The sequence below is a fragment of the Scylla paramamosain genome, chromosome 23 (assembly GCF_035594125.1).
Source record: "Scylla paramamosain isolate STU-SP2022 chromosome 23, ASM3559412v1, whole genome shotgun sequence".
Taxonomy (NCBI): domain Eukaryota; kingdom Metazoa; phylum Arthropoda; class Malacostraca; order Decapoda; family Portunidae; genus Scylla; species Scylla paramamosain.
The window spans coordinates 17,056,779-17,073,254 of record NC_087173.1 but is presented as its reverse complement, the minus strand read 5'-3'; the positions used below and the strand labels follow the sequence as shown (position 1 = coordinate 17,073,254).

The 16,476-nt window shown below is 47.8% G+C and overlaps 1 protein-coding gene across 3 annotated transcripts in view; it reads right to left on the bottom strand.

The window, feature by feature from the left end:
- LOC135112297 (uncharacterized) overlaps window positions 1–15,284 on the bottom strand; it is a 63,961-nt gene extending 48,677 nt beyond the window's left edge. For 2 of the 3 annotated variants that reach the window (XR_010274260.1, XM_064026616.1), the window contains exon 1: window positions 14,217–15,284. Coding sequence is in view for 1 of the 3 variants with exons in the window: in XM_064026616.1 (XP_063882686.1) it covers window positions 14,217–14,564 (348 nt within the window). In the remaining 2 variants the exon portion in view is untranslated. The other variant, XR_010274261.1, reaches the window with a different exon arrangement.
- Between the last annotated feature and the right edge of the window lie 1,192 nt (window positions 15,285–16,476).

Here is a 16,476-nt window from a genome sequence, read left to right as displayed (position 1 = left end):
AGAGAGAGAGAGAGAGAGAGAGAGAGAGAGAGAGAGAGAGAGAGAGAGAGAGAGAGAGAGAGCTCCATATTTTACGATGACAGTATATTAATGGAGATTATTATAGTCTTCCCATTGGCATCCCATTGAAAGATAATACCTGTGTGTGTGTGTGTGTGTGTGTGTGTGTGTGTGTGTGTGTGTGTGTGTTTGGGATAGATGTGAAAATGATGGAAGAAGAGGAAGAAAAATAAGAGTAAAGATGGAAGGAGGTGGATGAAGAGGAGAGAGATTCGAAGGAAGTATATTTGAAGGAGGAGGAGGAGGAGGAGGAGGAGGAGGAGGAGGAGGAGGAGGAGGAGGAGGAGGAGGAGGAGAAGTAATAGAAGAACTTGGAGGAGGAGGAGGAAAAAAAGGAGGGGGATGACAAATAATAATAAAAAAAGAGGTTGAGAAGCAAGAAAAGAAAAACACCACCACCACCACCACCACCACCACAACAACAACAACAACAACAACAACAACAACAACAACACCACCACCACCACCACCACCACCACCACCGTCCCTCCCCGCCACCCCTCGTCATTCCGCCCAATCATGTTTTACTACACTATATAACAGATCCAATATGTAGTTTGGACCAAAACCCCTTGACTGTATAACATAACTACAACTATAATTTCCTGCGTCTTATTATTGCATTTTACAGCACCCCCTCCTCCCCCCACGCCCAGTCAAGTGTCCTCCTCTCCTCCTGTTCTCTCGCCTAGCCTCGTATGTTGTTTTCAATCTCGTCCCCTTGAGAGTGGCAGGCCTGGACACAATGTAAACAAACCGAGCAGGCGTGCCAACCTTCCCTTCCCTCCATCGCTTAACTTAACCGTCCCTCTCTCTCTCTCTCTCTCTCTCTCTCTCTCTCTCTCTCTCTCTCTCTCTCTCTCTCTCTCTCTCTCTCTCTCTCTCTCTCTCTCTCTCTCGTATATTTGCTTCTTCTTTTTCTTCTTCCATTTATCTCCTGTCTCCTCTCTTCCTCTTATTTAATTTCTCCTTTATCTCCTTCTCCTCTTCTTTTATTTCTCTCCTGTCTCCTTTTTTCCCCTTACTTAATTTCTCCTTCATCTCCTCCTCATTTTCTTTCATTTCTCTTATCTTCTCTTCTTCCTCCATTCCTCCTTCATTATCTTCCCTCTCCATTTCTCTCTCATCTCTTTTTCTTTCTCCATTTTTATTTCACCGTCTCTTTCATCTCCTTCTTCCTCCATCTCTCCTACATTACCTTTTCTCCTCCTCCTCCTCTCTGTTTCTCTTCTTCCTCTTCCCCTCTCGTTCCCTCATTTATTCCACCTTCTATTCTCTCTCTTCCTCTTCCTCTCTTTCTTTCATATTTCTCACCCTTTTTCTCATTCATTCCTTGGTTTTCTTTATTCCTCCTCCTCCTATTTATTTCTTGGTTTCCTTCCTCCTCGTCTTTCTCTTCCTTGGTTTTCTGTCTCCCCATCTTCCCGTTTATTCCTTTGTATTCTCTCCCCTTCTGTTCGTATCTCTCTCTCTCTCTCTCTCTCTCTCTCTCTCTCTCTCTCTCTCTCTCTCTCTCTCTCTCTCTCTCTCTCTCTCTCTCTCTCTCTCTCTCTCTTGGTGTTTTCGTTCCCATCTTTCTTCCTATTCTTTATTCTCCCCTCTCTCTTTCTTCCTTGTTCCTCTCCCTTTCTCATCCTCGACACCTCCATCTCCTTTCTTCCGTCTCTTTCTCGCTTTTCCTTCTCTTCTCCCGTCCCTTGCTTTATCTTTCCTCCTCCTTCTCCCTCTCCCTCCTTCTCTTCCTTCCGCCGGTAGCACCAATTGAAAAGCTGATCTAAGGAATGTGACTTTTTTCTATTTTGTTTCACCCTTCCTCGACTTTCCTGTCTGTCTTTCTGTGCGTGTGTGTGTGTGTGTGTGTGTGTGTGTGTCACAAGGGGGTCGTATTGTCAAACCTTCCACAGCATCTTATCTCCACTACTTTTAACAGGTTTTAGTGCCGATTACTAGAGTTTTCAGAGTCGTTTACGTAATTATATTGAGAAGTTTATCAAAGGATCTGTACCATCAGTTGGAAAAACACACGTGGGAGCTTGACGCATCATCTCTGTGGCCTTTGAAAACAGTCCTGGTGAGAGAAGAAAGTGCTATAAGATACAAGCTTCGGGTTTCAGTATTCTGGTATCTGTTAGTCCTACCGTGCATGAGGATACCAAAGGATACTGATACGTGCTGTGCTTTTCGTCCCTTCTCTCTGTAGCCTTTGAAAATTGTCCTGATTAAGTATAAAGGGCTTCAAAACACGAGGTCTGGGTTTCAATAGTGTTAGTCGTCTTGCTATGAGGATACCAAAGGATACTAAAGGATACCAAAAGGATAGCAAAGGATACTGATAATGTACAGCACCCTCCCTTCCCATCTCCCATCTCTGCAGCCTCTGGAAGTAGCCCTGATGCGGGAAATAACTGATTTATCTAGGTTTCAATAGTCTGGTCTTGTAGTCGTGTTGCTGTGAGGAAGTGAAAGGATACGAACCATGGGGAGGATACGTACTGCGCCCTTCCTCCACGGTGTGCTTACGAGGCAGGGCGGTGGGGCAGGACTCGCCGCGTGCCTACTGGTGGCGAGGCATGCATGACAATAAGCTTCTCCTCTTATTATTTTTCTTTCTCCTCCTCCTCCTCCTCCTCCTCCTCCTCCTCCTCCTCCTCCTCCTCCTCCTCCTCTGCCGCGTCTTCCCGCTGCTCGTGAATCAGGGAGGGTGCAGTGAATTGCTTTCCAGTGCTCGGGGGTAGGGGGGATGATGCCAGGGACGGGTCAGCGCCTCCCCCACCCCTCTCCTCATCCTCTACCACCACACACCTCCACCTCCTCCACCGCCGCACCTCCCGCCGCCGCCACACCGCCAAGCACACTGGCCGCCGCGCCGCCACTCCTCAGCCTCACTGTTGCTTTATCTGGGACCTGTTTGTTGTCCTTTTGATTCGTTCCCACACTGAGTGTAGCTCTTCACCACTCTTTCCTTCTCCTCCTTCTTTTCTTCCTCCTCCTCCTCCTCCCCGTCATCTGTCATGCACGGCGGCAGCAGCAGCAGCAGCAGCAGCACCACCAGCCTCCCCGTCACAGTCCCCGTGCCGTCACCTCGCCGCGCCAAGCCACACAAAGTCCAAACAAGTCTTCCCGCCACCCCCCGTCTGGCGTCCGCCGCCTGCCGCCTGCCGCCCGCCTGCCACCCGCCTGCCGCTCCTCGCCTCCCTCTCCAGGGCGTGCATTCCTCCCCCCCCCCACCCCGCTTGTGTATCTCATCTCTCCTCTCAAGCACTCCTCCCCCGCCCCGTCTCGCCCCGCCCCGCCCCTCCAGAGCCTTTTAGCGGCGCCGCCCCAAACTCTGGGCTTCGTAAGGAGGGGTGAGCGCCACACGCCGCCCCAACACCCTCGCCTCGCACGTCTCGGCGGTGCTGCGTCGCGTAACGAATGGTCCCTACGTTGTGGGAATGCCTCTCGCAGTGAACGCATGTGTCACGCGGGACGGGGTGGGGAGGGGTGGGGCGTGGAGGGGAGGGGCGGGGCAGCCTCGTTATGTGTATGTAACCTTTCATTGCTAAACCGTTTTCCAGTAACCACCTGCACCCTTTACGACACTTTTTGTCCAGCAGTCTCTTGAACTTTTCTGGTGGTGAGTACGAGTATGAGTATGAGACAAAATCACCCTCCTCTCGTCTTTTCCGTGTGTCGTTCAAACAATTCTTCCCGCAGGGGCCTGAGTGACGGCGGCGAAGGGGCGAGGAGGGGCGCTGCGTGCACTGAAATCTGTCACGCGTGGGGCTTTTAGTCCGGAGTAATTCTCTTGATAAAGGAAAGAAAGGTAGAAGGAAAAGTGACAGATAGATAGATAGATAGAGAGAGAGAGAGAGAGAGAGAGAGAGAGAGAGAGAGAGAGAGAGAGAGAGAGAGAGAGAGAGAGAGAGAGAGAGAGAGAGAGAGAGAGTGAATATGACAGAAGCAGCGCTTGCAAAAGGAAGAGTCGCTGTGAAATGGGAGGACTGAGTGTTTGAGTACGCGAGGGGAAGGAGAGAGAGAGAGAGGGAGAGTGAGAGAGTGAGCGAGAGGATTATAACATACAAGGCCGGAATGCGAGGACAGGAATAAATGTACACTTTTCCTTCCGTTGGCGCCATCCCGCGAGCTTTGGCGTGTCTTAGCGGCAGCGACACCAGCAGGCTGACTGGACTAACAACACCAAGGAGTCTAATGTACCAGACGCCTTGACCCTCCGACAGGTAGTGACGTTATCAAGTATTTTCTTCTGAGTCGTCATGTTTTCACTGAGCGGGGCCAGAGAGAGGTAGGGGAAGAGAAGAGCCGCTCAATCTCTCTCTCTCTCTCTCTCTCTCGTCAGTCCTGCCTTTCCGAATCATAAGTTTCAAGGTAATTTCAAGTTTCGGAGCCCATAGGAGATTTAAGTTTAGTGAAGTTTCCGCTGCATTACCTCTTTCTTTTTTTACGATATTTGAAAGAATGTACAGAACGAAAATGAGTCTTTTATGCTTGATTTATGTATGACGGATGATTTTAAATTTGAAAACCCTATAGTAAAATTAGGTATTATCAAGAATCCTATACTCATTTTTATTGCTATGATATTTCAAGGAAAGCAAACACCGAAAATTAATCTTTGTTATGCCTGATTTATGTGAGTCAGATGATTTCAAATTTGAGAACCCATAGCAGAATGAAGTTATTTTTGCGATTCGATGTGTGAAAGAATGCACACTGACAAAAAAGCCTTTGTTTTGTATGATGTATGTATGACAGTATACTCGTACTACAAGGTTTACCGCTGTATTTGATGTATCGAGACGCGGAGAGTATTGACAGGCATACAACACTCGTGAAAAATATATGCCCTTGTATATATAAGAGCACACGATGCATGATTCAGTGAAGCAGCGCCTGATGGGGAACTGAGCAAGAAAGTGTGAGGTAGATAAATGAAATGGTTAATATTGTATTGAGCTGTCAAAGGCTGAGTCACCGATACTCCTTCCTGATCCTTCTTGTCATTCCACTGTGTCCACCACCACCACCACTACTATCACTACTCTACCAGCTTACTCTCATTACCACCACCATCATCACTATACTCACTAACTCACCACTACCGCCTTACACCACAGACCACCTCACCACACGCCCTCACACGCCTTCGCAACCACACTAACACCGTAATAAGTTATAGTTTCAATCTCCCACCACCTCACCCTTGTCTGTCCCTCGCTCCTCGCTCTGTCACACCTGCCTCTCACCTCTCACCTCTCACCTCTGTCTCACCTGTTCCTCCTTCCCTTCTCTCATAATCCTCATAGTAATCTCTTCCATACGTGTACTCTCTCTCTCTCTCTCTCTCTCTCTCTCTCTCTCTCTCTCTCTCTCTCTCTCTCTCTCTCTCTCTCTCTCTCTCTCTCTCTCTCTCTCTCTCTCTCTCCTTTTTCACTCTCCTTCATTTCTCCTGTGCACACTCTCTCAACGCCTTATCTCTCTCTCTCTCTCTCTCTCTCTCTCTCTCTCTCTCTCTCTCTCTCTCTCTCTCTCTCTCTCTCTCTCTCTCCTCCTCCTCCTCCTCCTCCTCCTCCTCCTCTATCCCTGTCTCTGTGCATTCACCCCAGTCGTGTGGTGACCTGTCCACACACACACACACACACACACACACACACACACACACACACGGCAGTGGATTGTAATACGATTTTTTTTATTGGCAAAGAAATAAGGTTGAGTATTGTGTGTGTGTGTGTGTGTGTGTGTGTGTGTGTGTGTGTGTGTGTGTGTGTGCGCGCTGTTGGCCTTATTGGTAAAGTCTGGCATGCCTTATAAGGTAGCCCCACCCAGCCAGCGCCTGTACACACACACACACACACACACACACACACACACACACACACACACACACAACTGGCTAATAATCTTCCACCATTCTGACTAAGTTATCTCTCACTTCTGCAATATTTTTTTCCTTTCATTTTTTTTTTTTCTTATCAAGTCGCAGAAAAAAAAAATATTCGTAGAATTTATGTAGTTCGCTGTTCAGTTATTTATTCCTGGCTATTCTGGCGACACGTGTTGACTGGCAGCGGATATAAAAAAAAAAATAGATAAATAAATAAATAAGTGGATGGATACATAAAATAAAATGTTGTATTGTAATGTGTTGCGTTTACAGGCTCCTTCATTATTATTATTATTATTATTATTATTATTATTATTATTATTATTATTATTATTATTATCGTCATCATTGATATTTATGGTGTTGATGTAGTAATTGTGGTGGTGGTAATTAGTGATGGTGGTGGTTGTGGTGGTGGTAGTAGTAGTAGTAGTAATAGTAGTAGTGGTAGTAGTAGTAGTAGTAATGAATAAATTGAAGAAATACATTAGATAATTATGGCAATAGTAGCGACAACAAGGATAATGACGATAATGATAATGACGGTAACAACAACAACAACAACAACAACAACAACAACAACAACAACTACTACTACTACTACTACTACTACTACTACTACCACCATCACCACCACCAGGAGAAGCGGCAACACAGCAGACTAGCAGGAACGTGGCACCACTGTCGGAATATTTGCAGCAGATAGTGTTACGTTTGTCCTGGCCTATACATTAACGCACCCCACTCCCCCCACCCCACTCCGCCCTCCCACCCCCCATCCCCAGCACTAACCCATCTACCCCTTCCTTCCTTCCTTCCTTCCTTCTCATTCTCCCCTCCTTCCTTCCCGCATTGATTCCTTTCTTCTTTCCTTCCTTCCTTCCTTCCTTCCTTCCTTCCTTCTTATCCCTCTTCGTTTCCTTCTTTTTCTCATATTTCCATTTTCCTTTCTTTCATTCTCGCTTTATCTCCTGTTTTCTTTCATTTTCTTTCGTTCTTTCTAACTTCTTTCTTTTTTCTTTCGTTTTTTTCTTTCTCTTTCGACTTTATTTCATTCTTCGTTTCCTTCTTTTATTTCCTAACTTCCTTTTCCTTCCTTCCTTCCTTCCTTCGTTTTTTCTTCCTTTCTTTTTCTTTCTTTCGACTTTTTTTTACTTCCTTCTTCCTTCTTTCTCCCGTCCTCCTATTTCCTTTCTTCCTTTCTTTCTTTACGTTTTTTCTTCCTTCCTTTCCTTCCTTCTTTTCTATCTACTTTTTTCCTTCCTTCCTTCTTTTTTTCTCTCCTTCCCTTTTCCTTCTTTCTCTTTTATCTTTTCCTTCTCTCTACATTTCTCCTATCTTCCCTTCCTTACATCCTTTCTTCCTTTTTCCTTCTTTTCTTCTCTTTCCCTTTTTCTCCTTTTATTTCCCTTCTTTTTTTCTTTCTTTCTCTTCCTTCATTTTTATTTTTTCATTTTGTTCCTCATTTCTCCTTCTTTTCCTCTCTATTTTCCTCCTGGGCTTCCTTGTTTACTCTCCCTCCTCTAGTTTCTCTCTCTCTCTCTCTCTCTCTCTCTCTCTCTCTCTCTCTCTCTCTCTCTCTCTCTCTCTCTCTCTCTCCCTTCCATTCTGTTGTCCTTTTTTCTACACCTTTCTCTTCCTTTCACGGTTTCTCTTCCTACTCCTCCTATTCTTTCTTTCTTCCTTTTTTTTTATTTGTTTGTTATTTTACTTGTTAGGAATTGCAAAAAAAGTGTTAATTTCGTTCCATAGCCCGTGTACCGATCTCTCTCTCTCTCTCTCTCTCTCTCTCTCTCTCTCTCTCTCTCTCTCTCTCTCTCTCTCTCTCTCTCTCTCTCTTCTGCTCCTGGTTTAGCGCAAGGGACAAACTGAATCTAACTTGGTGTCCGTACTTGTGTATCTTGGGTCGTGTTCCGAAACATTTCTACGTCTTATCTTCACTACTCTGCTTAGTGTCTGGTGGAAGTTACTAGGGGTTTCAAGGGCGTTGTTTTCAAGATCCTAGTGACAGTTTAACAGGTTCAAGGAATTTTTAGGGTTTTCAAAAGGCGTTCTTATAATTTTTAGTGATAGTTTAACGGGCTCTAAGTTATTAAGAGTTTCCAAGGGCATTTTCAAGATTACGACGATAGTTTAACAGATTTTAGTGGAATTTATTTAGGTTTTCAAGGGCGTTTTCAAGATTCTAGTGATAGTTTAAGATGATTTTTATTTATTTTTTTTTCAAGGGCGTTTTCAAGATTCTGACGGTAGCTTAACACCTTCAAGAAGTTATAAGTTTTTCAAAGGCGTGTTCATGATTTTAGTGATACGTATCTTAACAGTTATGAGGTTATGAGAGTTTTCAAGGGCGTTTCCATGGTTCTAATAATAGTTCCAGAGGCTGTTGTGGGAATTATTTGGGGTTTCAAGGGCGTTTTCAAGATTCTAGTGATAGTTTAACAGGCTCTACAAGTTATTAAGATTTTCAATGGTGTTTTCATGATTCTAGTGATAAGGGAAGTAAATAGAGGTTTTCAAGGCTGTTTCACAATGCTAGTTATAGTTCTACATCGGCCTTAAATGAATGACACTGGAGTGTTTAAAGCTTTCACGGTTGTTTATGATAATAGTTGAACAAGGAGAGAGAGAGAGAGAGAGAGAGAGAGAGAGAGAGAGAGAGAGAGAGAGAGAGAGAGAGAGAGAGAGAGAGAGAGAGAGAGAGAGAGAGAGAGAGAGAGACGCATCCACGCAAGAGAACGACTAATCATCTCTGTGGCCTCTGAAAAATGGTCGTGATGAGAGCAAAGCATTTCAAAACACGAGCTCACATTGATACGTTTGGTAATGGAAGCACGGCGCGGCAGCTGAGTGTGTGTGTATGTGTGTGCGGGAGTAGCAACAGTGGCGGGCTGTTTACGGGCGGGAGTGAAGTAGTAGTAGCTTTTTAAGGCAGCGTTAGTAACAGCCATTAAACTCCCGCGCTTGTGTGTTATTCATCTTATTTATTTATACGCGTGCCTTGATATCTATTTGGCTTGGGAGAACGTGCTCGATGGTCCCTCCCTCCCTCCCTCCCTCCCTCTCCCTCTCCTGGCTTGGTGAGGCTCGGTAGGGTGAGGGTGCTTACTAATAGCGTGGCCTCATGACTTCTTGGTTTGCTGATTAGAGTCCGTGACGGTTTGGTGATTCTGTGTGTGGTGTTTTGGTTTGGTCACCTGCCTTCGTGATTTCGTTTTGGTGATAAATTTGGTGGTCTGACTTATTGGTGATTCTGTTTGCTGGTTAGACTCGTGACTCTGCTTAGTGACTTTTTAGTGAGGACGTAGTGACCTGCTTTGGTGATTAGATTTGGTGGCCTGGTTTTGTGGTCTGGCTTCGTGGCTTCGTTTGATGACCTGCTGACTTGGTGATTACGTTTAGAGTTTTGGTTTGGTGAATTTTTAGCATCTTAGCTTGGTGACTTGTGCTTGTTCTCGTAAAAGCTAAGAATTTTCACATGGGGTGTTTTCAAAGGTCAAAAGAGATTATCTGTTTTTTCTGACCGGTGTTTTCTCTCATTACTGGTGGAAGTCCTTGTTACATATCACCAGAAACACGAAACCACCTTGAAAGCCCAATAACTTCCACTGCAGCCTGCTGAACTATCATTAGAATCACGAAACTATCTTGAAAACCCCAACAACTTCCACTGCAGCCTGTTAAACCAATCACTAGAATCAGGAATGCACCTTGAAAACCCCCTAGTAACTTCCACTAAAATCATGAAAACGGCCCGAAAGATTTCAATAACTTCCACTGGACCTTGCTAAACTACCACTAGAAGCACGAAGACCCCTAGTAACTTCCACTAGAAGCATGAAAACACCCGGAAAACTCTTATAAATTCCATCATTCCTGTTGAACTATCACGAAGGCACCTGGATCCCCTTGAATCACTAGAATCACGAAAAGACCATTGAAAACCGTCGTAACTTTTGAACTAGATTAAATACAACTCAGACGATGGAACATTTATACGAACTAAGCTTGGTGACGTGACGGGGTGATGGTGAACGGTGAGAGGCAGCCTTGGTGATGCCCTTGCTGGTGCCTGTCTCTTCTCACCCCTGCCTCACCCCCGTCCATCACCCCCATCACCCCCATCACAAACGCAAGCTGTGGTTCTCGTCCCCTTCATTATTAGGTCCACAGAGGGGCGTTGTGTGTGTGTGTGTGTGTGTGTGTGTGTGTGTGTGTGTGTGTGTGTGTGTGTGTGTGTGTGTTTGAAACGAGGAAGAAGTATGTTTGCTTCGAGTGTGTTTCTTGATAGGGAGAGAAGGAAGAGGTGAAGTTTGGTTGGGTTGGGTTAAGTGAGGTTTGGTTTAGTGTGGTTAGGTTAGGTTACGTGAAGTTGGCTTAGGTTTGGTTCGGTAAAGTGAGGGTAGCTTGCGTTTGGTTTGGTTGGGTTGCGTTTGTTAGGTCAGATTTGATTTGATTTGGTCAAGGTGTGGGTTTTGTTAGGACTGGTCAGGTCAGGTTAGGTCAAGTTGTTAGATCTTACATGTCTAATGTTAAGGAAAGATTAGACAAGTTTATGGATGTAGAAATGTTGGGTTGTTAATTTTTTTCTTTAATGCACAAGGGAGGAAAACTCAAGTGAAAAATCAAATTCAGAAAGAAAAATCCCGCTAATTGTCTCTTCCATAAAAGACAGAGGTGGATACGTCAGACCAACCGGGAACTTGAAGAAAACCCACACACAAATTCACGGATACAAATTATTACGATGCTCCACTGAACTCCGTCACGCACACACTGGGATTTGACTTAAAGAATTCCTTCCACTGTTGCTAATACTGTCTTGTGCCACCACCCGCCTGTCTGCCCTGATGGCCCCCTTGCCCCGCCCCGCCCCGCCCACGCCAACACAGCCATCTAGCCTTGAACATCTTAACTCCTCCGTCCCTGTGCACACTCCATATTCTTCGCCCTCTCATCACAACTATTTCCAAACCCCACAGAGATTATAAGTCGTGTTTATTCACCCTATTTTTCCAGTTGACGATGCAGAATGACTGTTAAACTTGCACAAAAATCATGTAAAACATCCTTGGAAAGCCAGACAGCTTGCACGACAGCCTGTTGAATGTAAGAGGTAAGGCGACGAAGTGTTTAGAAATAGGAGCCCCAGAGCTGCATTCCTCTCCTCACCCCCGCGGCTGGTCTCCCTTTGATTGCCATGTATTCTCACGCAAACATCTACTGTAATAACTCGAGTAGATTCCTCTCTTCTTATGTTATATCTTTACACACACGCACTCTTAAATCTTTGACCGTTTTATCTCGACAGATTTTTTAACAGTAGGGAAAGTTATTGAGGTTTTCAAGGAGTGTGTTCATAATTTTAGTGATGGTTTAATATAATTCTTCAGTAATTCTTCACCATAAGGTTACGTTAGCCTTGGTTTATTTTAAGTTTTCTAAGGTATTTTTCGTGATCATACAAGGAAAGTGTGGTAAACTCTCGTGGAGGTTGTTAGGTTTTCAAGGGTGTTTTCATGATTCAGCTGAGAGTTTAACGAGAATTCTGCATCATTACGTGACGTTGGTTGAGTTTACATGGATTTTCTAGGCTGCTTTCGTGATTATAAGGGCGGCGTAGAAGGTTGTAGTGGAGGTTATTGCGTTTTCAAGGATGTGTTCATGATTCTGGTGATCGACTGACAACGATTTTGCATCATCAGTAAGATAGGAAAAAAGACACCAACCGTAACTGAAGCCTTTGAAAAAATAGTCCTGGAGAGAGAGCAAAGCGTTTCAGAACACCGGCAAGCGAGAGAAGTAAATCAATAAAGGCATTTGAATATAACATCGATTCTTAAATTAGTTTGAGTCAGTATTATGTATGCCGTCACTGCTTTCTATTATTATCATTTGTCTATATTTTATTTATTCATTTTATCTGTTTATTTATTTTTTTCCTCCTTGTGGAATCAAAACGTATCTATATAAGGGAATCTGAGGCTGAGGGCGTCAAGTGGTGCAGGCAAAGTGGTCGAGACTCGAGACTGGCGGCGGATCTCGATCTGTGCGAGTTTTTTTTTTGGGGGGGGGGAAATTTTATTAAAAGAAAGGAAAAAATAAAAAATAAAAGAAAGAAATATAATTGTTTGAGTCTGACTGAATGATATCTTTCCATTTTTAAACCATAATTTTACCTGACAAGACTGAATTGAAGGGAGGTGAATGGTTGTACATAAGGTTTTGACGACCTAGTTGGTGCTAACACCGAATTAAAGGTAACGACCCTGTATACGTGTACTAACGATCCCCTCTGGTGCTAATGACTGTATATTTGCTGCGAACGACTTTTTTTTTTTTTTTTTTTTTTTTTTTTTTTTTTTTGCCAACGACTCCGTATCTTGGTGCTAACGATCCTGTATATTTGGTGCTAACGACCCACTTAAAGCTAATGACCCAGTACGTAAAGCTGTTGTGTCCATTGCTGTGTTTATTATATGCTTACAGTCTACACACACACACGCACACACACACACGCATTGGTCATGCCGGTCCTGCGTGTGTCTCCGTGCGTACATAATTGCAAGCTACAACAAAAAAGTGGTTTAATTTTAATGTCCTATTACATCGCAACTCACGCTCCCTTGCTCCCTCCCCTCACCCCCTCACCACTCCCGCGACCCTGGAAAAAAGGTAATGTTCCTGTCCACTAAGAGAGGATTTGTATGCACTCCACAGGCACTCATTTAGTCATACTTACACACACACACACACACACACACACACACACACACACGGTGCAATGTGGTAAACAGTTCAGGTATCTTGGTGCACAAATGGGACTTGGGGTGACTTATACTTAAATTACTTGCATGTAACCTTAATGCATGCACTGAACTTATGATGAAACAGAGAGAGAGAGAGAGAGAGAGAGAGAGAGAGAGAGAGAGAGAGAGAGAGAGAGAATGCAGGTCAGTGCCCCGCCCTACAAGGTGTGCCGCAACCACCTACCTTCACACTTGCACACCTGCGGGCGGTGCGGTGCGGGGCAGCATGACGCCCCAGGCACTGGTGAGACGCGGGGCGGCACGGCGCGGCGGGGCGAGGCGGCACACACGCCTGGCGCCTCCCGCAGAGTGATGCGCGAACACGTGGCTCAAGGCGACTCTGACCTCACTGTGTGAACTTTCCGAAACTAGGTCAGGCGGCGGCATTGGAGCGCCCCCGCCGCCTGCCGCCCCCCGGCAGCCCGGTGCATGGCAAGGCAGCGGCAGGCGCCAATGGCAAGAAGTTTGGCGGCGAGGAGTGAGCGGCGCCTCCCGCCTCGTGCCACGGCTCCGCCTCGGCTGGCCAGGGATCCATAAATCAATCCTTACTGTCACAAAACTCGAGCAGGTGTCGGCGGAGCACGCGATATCGTGCCGCAGAGCCGCTGGCGAGGCGGCTGCTGGACCAGGAGGGCGGACGGGCGGCGCCACTACGGCAGACACCCCAACCCGTCCACTCCCGCCCCGCCCCGCCACCCGGCCCGCCACTACACTCCCTGTAAACAGACCATCTACAAATATTTACCCGCGGGCCTGAGGTCTTGCCGCAATGCACACTAAACGGATTGAATTTTGGGCTGAAACATTGAAAGCTGCGTCACGCGCGAGTCCAGCGCGGCAGCCGTGTGTCACTGAGAGAGCGGGACGGGACCAGTGTGGGGACCTCCGAGGGAGACAGCACCGAGGGGCGCCGCGACGCCAGGGCGCAGCGGGGGCGTCGGGACGGCGGAGCGTGGCGAGGCCTGCCTGGCCGCTGCTCTGTCTCCGTCCTCAACTAAGCTAGAGGGTTGGAGGTGGTGGTGGTGGTGAAGGTGGAGTGCGGGGGACTAGTGGTGCGGGGAGGTGGTGCAGTTTGTGGTGCAGATAGACTGCGGTGGTGCTGGTGAAGTGGTGAAGTGTGGAGAACTGCACCTGGCGGGCCTTGGCTGCCTCCTCCGCGCGACGCACCTCCAGGGGCGTGGGTGACCGCTGGTGGGCGCGGCGTGGGCGTGTGGGGGCGGCGTGGAGCGGTGCGGGCGGGGCCTCGGCACTGCCCGGGCTGGCGGCGGTGGTGGCGGCGCGGCGGCGACCGCCAGAGTGGTCGGCGGTGGAGTGAGCCGGCCAGCCGCGGGACACGCTCACCTGCGGCCCCGCCCTGGGTTGCCACACGCTTCCACGCCCCCGCCCCCCTGGCCTGCACACACACACACACACACACACACACACACACACACACACACACACACACACACACAACTCACCTTCAGAAGAAACATCAGCCAGGATGCTAAACACTTGGGATGCTTCCTGCAGCACACCTGTTGTCCCAGAGCGACAGGTGTAGCGGCCAGGCCAGGACAGCTGCCCACACCTAGCGGTGCCGCGAGGCAGTGACGTCGCGGGCAGCCTGTGCCCCGCCACAGCTGGTGCTCCCTGGGGGGCCCCGCCGCTTGCCCCGCCGCCTGCCCCGCCGCCTGCCCCGCGTAGGCCGTGTGCCTGCCCGGCCAGGAAGGCACCGCCATGTGGGGAGGCGGCGTGACCTCCTGAGGGTGCGGGGCGAGGGCAGCAGGGGTGGCGGGCCGGTGGCGGCGGTGCAGGGCGGCGGGCATCTGGCGACCCCTGGCAGCGCGGCGGGTCCCGCGCCGCCGCCCCACTCACATGACATTTCAACTAATGATTACTTTATAACCAATTGTCCTTTAGATCCGTGACATTTGGAGACGCGAAAGAACATCGGAAATATTGATCCTCGGCCGAAAGGGCAGCGGAAGGGGGCGTCGGGGGCCCGCTACGGTAGGGCGAGGTGGCCGGCGGGGCCCTGCTGGTGGGTGTGGGCACCTGCCGCCCCCGCCACCGCCGCCGCCGCCGCCGCCGCCGCCGCCACTGCTTCACCTGCTCGCACCACGCGGCCGTGGGGTCATTGCTTGCTCTCCATCTCACGGTGACCCCGCAGCTGACGCCGCCCCGTACTGACCCGGTGAACACGCCGCGACCTGACCTGCCTGAGGTGGCGATGGCGTTGGTGGTGGTGGTGGTGGTGATGGAAGTGGTGGTGGCGGTGGCGGTGGTGGTGGCGTCATTGGTGGGGGGACCGCTGACTGATCGTGTGTGGTGACGTCACAGCTTTTGGTGGTGTGTGTGATGTCACTTCTGTGGTGGTGTGTGATGATGTCAGTGGTGTAGTGGTGTGTGGTGATGTCAGTGGTGTAGTAGTGTATGGTCATGTCAGTGGTGTGGTGGTGTTTGGTGATGTCAGTGGTGTGGTGGTGTGTGGTGATGTCAGTGGTGAAGCATTTTAATGGTGATCCACTCTGCTTTTTCTTTTTGTTACCCCATTCTCTCTCTCTCTCTCTCTCTCTCTCTCTCTCTCTCTCTCTCTCTCTCTCTCTCTCTCTCTCTCTCTCTCTCTCTCTCTGGTCATATGCCCCGGTCCCACGATACCCGAGGAGAGAGAGAGAGAGAGAGAGAGAGAGAGAGAGAGAGAGAGAGAGAGAGAGAGAGAGAGAGAGAGAGAGAGAGAGAGAGAGGGTGGCCTTGTTAGATAAAAGATAAGTTGAGCCATCAGTCATCACATTTCATCATTCTTTTACCTTCATCACTATCAGAAGGACTCATCACCATCATCACTATCGTCAGTAATGTCACCACCATCATCTTTACGTACTCATCACCATTGTCATCACTCACTGTCCCCATTGTCGTTATCATCATTATCATCATCATCACCATTATCATCATCATTATCATTATCATCATCGTCTTCGTCTTTGTCTTCCTCCTCCTCCTCCTCCTCCTCCTCCTCCTCCTCATCATCCTCATCATCATCATCATCATCATCATCATCATCTTCATCATCATCATCATCATCTGTTATTCATTCAGTTACATGTATTGACATTTTACAAGAAGAAAGTGCGACACACACACACACACACACACACACACACACACACACACACACACACACACACACACACACACACACCTGCAATAAATTATTTACAAACCAGTGTGTGTGTGTGTGTGTGTGTGTGTGTGTGTGTGTGTGTGTGTGTGCGTCTCTCTCTCTCTCTCTCTCTCTCTCTCTCTCTCTCTCTCTCTCTCTCTCTCTCTCTCTCTCTCTCTCTCTCTCTCTCTCTCTCTCTCTTTCATCCTGTGTACTCGTCTGTCTGTCTGTCTGTCTGTCTGTTTCTACACGTTTGTTCTTGCCACCACAATTTGTATGTTTGTTTGTCTTGTCAAGCTGTCTGTCTGGTTGCCTGTCTGTCTATCTGTCTGTCTTTCTATCTATCCGATCTATCTATTTATATATGTGTCTGTATATGCATCTGTCTATCTATCTATCTATCCATTATCTGTCTGTGTGTATGTCTGAGTACCTTTCACTCTCTCTCTCTCTCTCTCTCTCTCTCTCTCTCTCTCTCTCTCTCTCTCTCTCTCTCTCTCTCTCTCTCTCTCTCTCTCTCTCTCTCTGAAACCTCCTTTACCTCCATCCCTCCTTCTCCCCACGCACTCACCCTC